The sequence below is a fragment of the Colletotrichum acutatum genome (genome assembly GCF_030867785.1).
Source record: "Colletotrichum acutatum strain CBS 112980 chromosome Unknown BDZ83scaffold_336, whole genome shotgun sequence".
Classification (NCBI taxonomy): Eukaryota; Fungi; Ascomycota; class Sordariomycetes; order Glomerellales; family Glomerellaceae; genus Colletotrichum; species Colletotrichum acutatum.
The window spans coordinates 1-9687 of record NW_026849330.1 but is presented as its reverse complement, the minus strand read 5'-3'; the positions used below and the strand labels follow the sequence as shown (position 1 = coordinate 9687).

General features: G+C 54.2%; 1 protein-coding gene across 1 annotated transcript; it reads left to right on the top strand.

Moving 5' to 3' along the window:
* Window positions 1-6362: 6362 nt before the first annotated feature.
* Window positions 6363-9687, top strand: BDZ83DRAFT_645528 (uncharacterized protein; the record flags this gene model as incomplete). The annotated part of the gene is made up of 4 exons (XM_060509853.1): window positions 6363-6385; window positions 6444-6486; window positions 6537-7600; window positions 7658-9687. Coding segments are annotated over exons 3-4 (2793 nt in total), but the record flags the coding sequence as incomplete, so codon positions are not given.

Below are 9687 nucleotides of genomic sequence, written 5' to 3'. Positions count from 1 at the left end.
TCCAGAAGACGGAAACCAAATTCGACTTCTACTGTAGTATTGATCAGGAGGATTGGGGAATTTCGATATTTGATTGTGTGAAGAATCATTCGACGTTGTTGGGTTGAGCGCTGTCGAGAAGCTCCGAAACGCGCTACGTGGCACTAGCACGATCTACCGCGTGGCGTCTCTGCGCACGTCCCGACGCGATGGATCTCAGCTAGATTCGACGTCCATCACCGTTGCGAGGGAGGCGGTGGCAGCGAGCGACGAGGACCTGCCATCACGAGGGTGCGAAAGCCATCCGCGAAAGCCCAACTGAACCAGACTCATCAAGAGATAATCGACAATGCGACCGACGGAGCGACGGAGGTTGCTGGTGGTGGCCGGCGGACGACGACCAAGCGAGCCACAACCCTGGCCAAGGAACGCGCGAAACCCATAGAGGATGACGACAAAAGGGCTGCTCCTGACGATGGGCAAGCAGGTCAAAGAGCTACACACAGCGGTCAAGATCATGTTCGATGCGTGGAAGAAGTCGGAAGCACGGAATAAAAACGTTGAGGCAGAGCTTCGCGTGGTCACTTCGGAGCTGCAAACAGTCAAGAGCGAGCTACAGGCCGTCAAAGGAGAGCTGCAAGCGATGAAAGAACGCGTGGAGGACGAAAGCGCCAAGACGAACGAAAACCTCGAAGCACTCGCAACAGTTGCTGCGACGCGGAACAGCCCAAGTGTGTCCTACGCGGACGTCGCGCGAAGCGGCTTAGGTGGGCAAGGTCGCGACTCGCGGGTAGCCACGGCGGGCAACGCGACGCTGCCGAGCCGCAGCGACCCCTTCTGTACGATCGATACATCAAGAGTTGAAGAAGGCAGCGACAAGCTCAACCCAGGCCGGATCCGGGCTGCGGTGGAAAAGGAGATGCGCGCGTTGGACGGACAGGGTAGCTGGCGGTGTCTGGCCGTCACGGTAGACCCAAGGAACGCGGATAGGATCCGGATCATTTGTCGCGACGATGCAGAGCATAAGCTTGTCAAGCAGATTGTGGAAAAGAGCTTCGGCTCCGGAACACGCGTGCTACGAGACGAGCTCTACCCGTGAAGGTAGATAATGTAAAGCGAATGAGATCCTGGATGAGAAGGGCAATGTCAGGGCTGAAGCGGCGGAGGCACTTAGCCGAGAAAACGAGACCACGGTTGCCAAGATTTCCTGGCTTAGCAAGAAAGATATGCCCAAGGCGTATGGGTCCATGGTCGTGTTCGTGACCAAGGCCGGTGATGCGCGTAGACTGATCTCCGAGGGCTTCTTCCACGTTGGAGGAGAGTCCCGGCACGACGATGGCGTTTGAACGGCGGCCGCGCCCCCAGCAGTGCTACAACTGCCAGCAGATCACGAAGCACAAGGCGTACCAGTGCGTAAACCCCCGGTGTGTGGACGATGCGCCAAGGTAGGCCATCACCACTCTGATGCCGTGAGACGATCGTGACATGTGTGCCTTGTGGCGGACCGCACGAGTCGTTCAGCAAGAACTGTCCGAAGCTGTACCCGCGTTCCCATGAGTAGGAAGGTCCAGATCCTTCAGCTCAACGTGAGGAAACAGGCTGCAGTGCACGAAAGTCTGATGAATGACGAGGCGTTGCGCGACTTCACGGCCATAGCGGTGCAGGAGCCATGGGCGCGGAGGATAGAAGGTAAGGTCATTACTGTTCCGATGGGACATAACAGGTGGACGAAGATGGTGCCGACGGAGTGGAGGGACGAAGGGAGATGGGGGATTAGAAGTTTGTTGTGGGTGACAGAGAAGTAGAGGCGGAACAGGTGCCGATAGCGTCCTCGGATATCACTGCGGCCGTCGTCCGGCTTCCTGATCGAAGGCTGCTAGTGGCGTCGGTGTACGTGCCGGTGCAGAAGCCGGAGATGCTGCGGCAGGCGTGCGTCCTGCTGAAGCAAGCTATCACAATGTCCGAGGAGAAACAGGTGAAAGGGTGGACGTGGCCCTGGTAGGAGACTTCAACTGCCACGACTACCTGTGGGGAGGTGACGATGTGTCGGAGGGCCGGCAGGGCGAGGCGGACCCGATCATCGATCTAATGAGCGAGTACTCGCTCCGCAGCCTCCTCCCTAGGGGACGAAGACGTGGGAGAAGAACGAGACGACTACGACGATCGACCTATCCCTCGCGTCCGAAGAGCTAGCAAGAGCGGTGGTACGATGCGCCCTGCACAAGACGGACCACGGGTCGGACCACCGGGCGATCGAGACGACCTTCGACATCGCCGCGCCTGAGATGGAAAGCCGGCCACGGCTCCTCCTCAAGAACGCTCCATGGAAGCAGATCAATGAGAGGGTAGAAGCAAACCTAGGACGAGTGCCAACGGGAGGTACGGTGCAGCAGCAGACGGATCGACTGATATCTGTGGTGTGTGAGGCAGTAGAGGCACTGACACCTACGGCAAGCCATCACCGTATGCAAAGAGATGGTGGACGGCTGATCTCACCCAGCTCCGGCAGATCCACACTCACTGGAGAAACCGGGCGAGAGCGGAGAGAAGGGCAGGTAAACTCAACCCGAACTGGAACAACGCGCCCGCTCGGCAGCCAAGCAATATCACGACGCCATCCGACAACAGAAGAAGAGCCATTGGGAGGACTTTCTGGCCGACGACGCCAATATCTGGAAGGCCGCGAAGTATCTCGACGCCAGTAAAGGGGCATCTTTCGACAAGATACCTCAACTTAAAAGGGCGGATGGCTCCCAAACGGGAGACGCCACAGAACAGGCCGAAGAGCTGCTCTCCACATTTTTCCCTCCTCTCCCCAGCATGATCGAGGAGGAGGGGGGTCAGCCACAACGATCGCCGGTACCCTTCCCTAACCTCACACTGGGAGAAGTAGAGAGACAGCTCTTTGCGGCAAAGTCGTGGAAAGCACCCGGAGAGGACGGTCTGCCGGTGGCAGTGTGGAAGCACACATGGCCAGTGGTGAAGGAGAGGGTGCTTACACTCTTCCAGACCTCACTGGATGAAGGGGTGTTGCCGAGGCAGTGGCGACACGCGAAGATCATCCCGCTGAAGAAGCCAAACAAAAGCGACTACGGTATAGCGAAGGCCTGGCGACCGATCTCGCTTCTCTCGACGCTCGGAAAAGTGCTGGAGTCGGTCCTGGCAGAACGTATCTCGCACGCTGTCGAGACGTTCGGCCTCCTTCCCACGAGCCACTTTGGCGCTCGCAAGCAGAGGTCGGCAGAGCAGGCGCTGGTACTGCTGCAGGAGTACATCTACAGAGCGTGGAGAAAGAGAAAGGTGGTCAGTCTGGTCAGCTTCGATGTCAAGGGAGCATACAATGGTGTGTACAAAGAGAGACTACTTCAAAGACTCAGAGCGCGGGGGATCCCGGACAAGCTGGTGAGATGGGTGGACGCCTTCTGCTCCCATAGAACGGCAAGCATCCTGGTTAACGGTCACGAGTCCGAGGCTCGTCCGCTACCACAAGCCGGACTGCCTCAGGGTTCGCCGCTTTCGCCCGTGCTCTTCCTCTTCTTCAACGCCGATCTCGTACAGCACCAAATCGACGAGAACGGGGGCGCGCTGGCCTTCGTCGATGACTACACGGCGTGGGTCACAGGCCGATCGCGCGAAGCAAACCGTCAGGGCATCCAAGATATTATCGATCGAGCACTCGCGTGGGAACGACGAAGCGGGGCGACGTTCGAGACGGACAAGACGGCCATCATCCACTTCACGCGCAACTGGAGGCTGCCGGCGGACTCAACCAGCTTCGTCATCAAAGGTGACACTGTCCGAGCAAAGGACCACGTCAAAGTATTGGGAGTGATGATGGACACGAAACTCCGTTTCGAAAAGCACATCGCAGACGCGACGACAAAAGGGCTGGAGGCCGTGCTGGGGCTCAAACGGCTCAAAGGCCTGTCTCCGGCGACGGCCAGACAGCTTTTCGTGGCGGCCGTAGCACCGACGATGGACTACGCGTCGAACGTCTGGAGGTACAGGTGTCGAGCAGCGCAGATGAGGGTGATCAACCGAGTGCAGAGGATTGGCGCCCAAGCGATCGTGGGAACCTTCAACACGGTGGCCACGGCGGTCGCTGAAGCGGAGGCAAGCATACAATCGGCGCAAGAGAGGTACGACAGAAAATCAACGACATTCTGGGTACGGCTGCGAAGCCTTCCCAAGACCCATCCGCTTCGACGTCTGCGGGCGGTGGCCTTTAGACGGTTTCCGTCACCCTTCCAGTTGATGGCGGAGGCCTATCGCGACCTACCCCTTGACAAGCTGGAGACTATCGAAGGGTATTCGATCGCTCCTTGGGAACGTCGTATTGATACAGTAGTCGACGACGACACGGTCAAGGCCTCTGAGGCAATCCGGTCTGGATGGGCAGTGAGGATAGCGACAGGGAGCTCAGCAAGGAACGAGGTTGTGGGCTTTGGAACGGCGACGACGCTGCCCGCATCTTTCAGAGGGGGCGGTGGCGTCGTGACGGCCTCGCGTACGTTCGGTCAGAGAACGGAGCAGAACCCGTATGTAGCAGAGCTAGCGGCACTGGCAGAAGCGGTCAAGTCTCTCCCAGAGAGACTCGAGTACCGGGCCATCCACGTCTTCACCCGCAACAAAGCGGCAGTGTTGGTGATGCACAACCCGCGGCAGCAGTCAGGCCAACAAGAGATCCGACAACTATATGCCAGCGTGCAAGCTCTGCAGAGACGAGGCAACAGAGTCACTCTCTTCTGGCTTCCATCATCGATAGAGTCAGACCTGGCGCAAGCGGCCAAAGCAGCAGCAAAGGAAAGTACCCAAGTAAACAAGACACCACAAAAACGGCCGGCCAGAGCCTACTCGACGGCACTTAGGATCGCTTTACAGAGCGTGCGACAGAAGCACGGAGCCTTGCCCGACAACGTAGGAGCATATTCGAAGAAGATCGACATAGCCCTGCCGGGAAACCACACACGCAAGCTGTATGACGGACTGGCCTGGAAAGAAGCCAGCATTCTAGCGCAACTACGCACCGGAATGGCAAGGCTGAACTGGTACCTCTACCAGATCGGCGCAACCGCCGCGGCGCTATGCGCTTGCGGGCAATCTGCAGAAACGGTAGAGCATTTTCTCTTTCGATGCACACAGTGGACGGCACAGCGGACTCGGATGCTCCAACAGACGGAAACGCGGAGAGGAAATCTGTCATACTTCCTGGGAGGAAAGCGCGCGTCCGACCCTAAGGATTGGTCGCCAAGCGTAGACGTTGTCAAAGAGACGATCAAGTTCGCCATGAGCACGGAGAGGCTAGATGCACAGATCAGCCAGCAGCGAAACCACACGCAACTAACATCATCAAATTAACCGGAGACACCCCCACGCATCCTCGTGCCATCGACAGCAGGACTAGCTTCGGCCGCCGACGATAGGACGTCGAACACTTTGAGAAACAACTCCGAGATGGCCTGCTACTAACCCCACGAGCAACCGCAGCATCGACATGCAAAACTAAAAAAGACACATACGGAGACGAACAAGACTTGTATGGGCTTCTGGGAGGCAAGGATATGAACGAATGTGGAGAATATGTAGATAATCATGCGAGCCCTAAACAGCTTAGCCGGGGCGTAATAAACTATGTATGTATGTATGTTCCTCTTCCATCACACCAACTCACCCATTAGCACTCGCTAAGAAGCGGCTGAGTAAATGAGGAAAGCAGTTAGTTTGAGGTCTATACATGGAAACTCAACTGGGAAAGCTGATCTCAGTCTGCAGTCGTGTCTCGTTCTGAGGCGTTCAACCTTGAGAAAGCTCTCTAGAGCCTAAGTCAGTGACTGGATTTTGGCAGCCTGCAGATTTTGACTCAGGTGTCGGGGCAGCGCACATGGCTGGCAATTTCGATGGGTATTTTGATTCAGGGCATAACCCAGCAAACACCTAATGCACCACGGCGCTAGGCCCGAGGTTCAGTCTAGCACACATCTCCACCCGCAATGAGGGTATTGCCTTGGAGTTTAATCATGCCGGCTCTGACCAATTTTACAGTCAACTCGAGACCCGAATTGAGGATCGTATCTTTGCTCGCTCGCCCCTTCAACATTAAGGTCTGATGCCCCAAAACGTCTCTTGGCCCCTGCTGTGGCTTTGCTGCATTCTCATAGCCAAGTTTGAAGGTGTCAAAGGCTGTCTTACAATTGGCGCGATAATGCAACCACAGGCATCTTGTCGAGTGTCTCGTAGTCACTTTATGTCATGTTCTTCTTTTCGTCGGCCCGAAGAACTGCATATTGTGTGGTGGGATGCAGCAGGCTCTACGTCGTCCTCCATTTGAGGTCCAGGACGAGAAACCCTGTTGGTCCTCACTATTACTCAGTGGAGTCCCCTGATGCAGCGGGAACATCCTCCCCCGGTCAGTTGACCTTTCCGCAGCAACTCGGGATTCCAGCTTGTTCAGTTAACAAGATCAGGCTGAAGAGCGATAGTTATCTTGCATCGTACCCTTACGCTGACGTGAGATTTTAGCCCTCGATCTTCAATGTTGAACTGGCTGATAAATATAGAGACTATCCAAACAATGGCAGCCATATCCACCTTGCATCCATCCAAGACTCTGTTCTCCAGCCTGCGAGAATTATTGCCTATCGCTCATCTTCAGCTGTTTGACCTACAGCCTGCTTCACGAAAAGATGTCTAAAGACGAGATCGCAGGTTCCGTGCGATGAACACCACAGATCCTTAACGTCTTTTTGCTCCTCCATTCCTTTTCGATCCCTTACCGTTAGAGGCATAGAACATTTCTCGACAGTTTTCTAACGACAAGCGGTTTAGGCAGTCGCCTCATACCCACCCCTCACTTCGACGATGGACACAATACGACGATCTGTCGCTCCAAACGACGGGAATCATCCTGAAACTCTTTCAGCTCAGGGTTCGTCCCCAAGTACTGTCGACGCGTGGTCTATCTCTTCCGCCTATGGTCTCTCTAGCGAAATTAGTTACGACCCAGGGTTCGGCACTCGAGAGAATCCGCGATCTCAACTCCACGATAGCTCGATATCAACACCGGCAACTTATCCAAAACACCAACGTAGCGAAGTCTGGGGCCCAGAAAACGATGGAACAGATGCCGCCTATCCGCTCATTGATATTCTGCGAGACCATAAGCCCCATGCCGAGCCAACGTCTACTGTCTTCGATGGACGGTCGGACAGTGTAGAAGCGTTGAAAGGAAGCGAACCAGAGCCTTCAGTACGTCGAGTGTTGCGGACGCCGCCTTGGCTTCGAAAGATCTCTTTACTCGGATTTGCCTTTCTGTTCACTGCCCTCTGGATTGCACTTGTAATTCTAGTCCGGTACGACATCGCGAACTCGGGATTCATCATCACGGCAACATCCAGCAGGTTTTCCTGGACCTACGGGCCCACCGCTGTTTTTGTGGTCATTACGGGCCTCTGGAGGCAAGTCGACTACCATAGCAAGATGCATCAGCCATGGCAGCAAATGGCCAAAGGTCCAACCCCGGCATCCAAGAGTATCCTGCTGGATTACATCTCCCCAATCCTCTCGACGGGGCTGTTCAGGTCGTTCCGAAACGGACATTGGATAGCAGCAGCCGCGATGACAGGTTCCGCTGTTCTCAAATTGGCTACTCTTTTGTCCACGACGCTAATGGTACCCGTAGCCATCAGGATGTCTGGGCCGCTCCCAATACAAATGAATTCAGCTTTTGATGGATCGCCTTTCTGGAAGACCACAAACTGGTCTTTGAGTAATAGGACAGACATCATTGTCTTTGGAAATGTTACATACTCGAGCTATTCGTTTAGCAACATCTCTTCAGTCTCAGCAGTAAGGTATCTACAGTTGCTCCAAGGGCAGATTTCGGAACCTGTTGGAACGCAAGAGGGAATTGTCTTTCAAGACGCATCTATCACTGAAATACCGGGTATTAGTGACATCGAGCAAGTTTCCGCCGATGTTGACTCTATCATTCCACACGTGAGCTGCGAAGAACCGGACATCACCGTTTTCGACAAGATGGATGGCAACATCACTGAGTTCAGCGGAGCGGTGGAGGTACAGATACCATCTTGTGGAAACACAAGGATCCTTCTCAACACTTGTGCTGATAACAGTGAGAGTTGCCTTGGCACTTTGACGACGTACAACATGTACAGGGCGTACTGCTCCGACACAGGGAGATCCGACGGACCTCAAGCCGATCTTCGTCTGCTCCTCATAGCGAGTAACATCACGCAATGGAACAAGCCTGGAACCGACCCTTCTAACTACGATTACACAACCGCGATGGCCAATATCACAGCAGTGTCTTGCAAAGTCTCATACACCCTGGGAAAGAGCATTCTTACTATGGGTACTGACAAAAACGAAACCCACATTCAGCCTAAAGAACCACTTGACGCCGAGAAACAACTCACCGGATTGACAAACCAACAGCTGACCGAGTTGCTGTACTCTGTTCTTGTTGCCGCCAACACAACTATGGATGGACCACGTCGAGATTTTGGCAACTCCGCTCGAAAGTATACTTTGGGCAATGATACGGCAGGTTCGGCCGCCATGTTCGAACTCATGAGCCATACAATACGAGACCTCCCAGCTGAGTATTACAAATTCTTCGAAGTGGACACCATGACTAAATCTGCGGCGTCTGTAATCAGTCAACTTGCTGTAAATTTTGTCAAAGAATCTTTCATGGTCGCAACACATGGGACAGCTTCTGCTGAAGGCACATACACTCAAGAGAGACTTAGATTCCGACCGTTATCTTTGTGGGTCATGGTGGTCAGCCTGATCGTGCTAAGTCTACTCGCACTGGGCATCATCATTGTCTTTACCCCCTCCGTTTCGCAGGATCCTAGTCTCCTTGCTTCAAATGCTGCTCTTCTCGCTAGAAGCCCATCGTTTGACACCATCTTGGTCCCTCTCGGAGAATGTAGAACCAGCCAGATATCCTACGAGCTATCTCGACACAGGTTCTCTACAGACTTTGATGGCTCAAAATTCCAAATACAAGCCCGCGAGATACTTCTAGCTGATGAGAGTTTCATACGCAAGCCGAAACGAAAACAGAGCAGCTGGATGCCCATGACAGCGCGTGCCTACTTTGTGATAGCCACGTTTACACTACCGCTAGTCACCATCATCGCGCTCGAAGTTGCGTATCGTCAATCGGTGAAGAATAAAGGGTTCACAGTTCGGGACATGTTCTGGGCGCTTTATGGAACTCAGTACAGCTCAGCTCTTATCATGTTGGCCATCGCCAGTATTTTCAACAGCCTTGACTTCACAATCACGACCTTTTCGACCTTCAGTTTCATGAGAGCCCGAGCTGTTCCCTCATATCAAGGAATAACGAATAATCCGATGCGAGAATTAACCCCTATTGCCTTTTACAAGGCGCTCGAACGAGGTCATTTTGGACTATCCTCTTCCATCCTTGCCGCCTTGATCGGCAGCGTTCTATCGATTGTTGTTTCCAATTTATGGGCCGAAAAGCTGTTCACCACGAATATCAACTTCAATACCCAGCTCAAAACGACATGGAATTTGAACTGGACTGACAGTGCTGTTAACGACGGTGGTGCAGCGAGGCTTCTAAACGATGTGCGACTGAACAAGGCGCAAAGCCCGGACTCGGCGACATGGGATGATCTGGTATTTCCACTGTTCGACGCCATAGTCTCACCT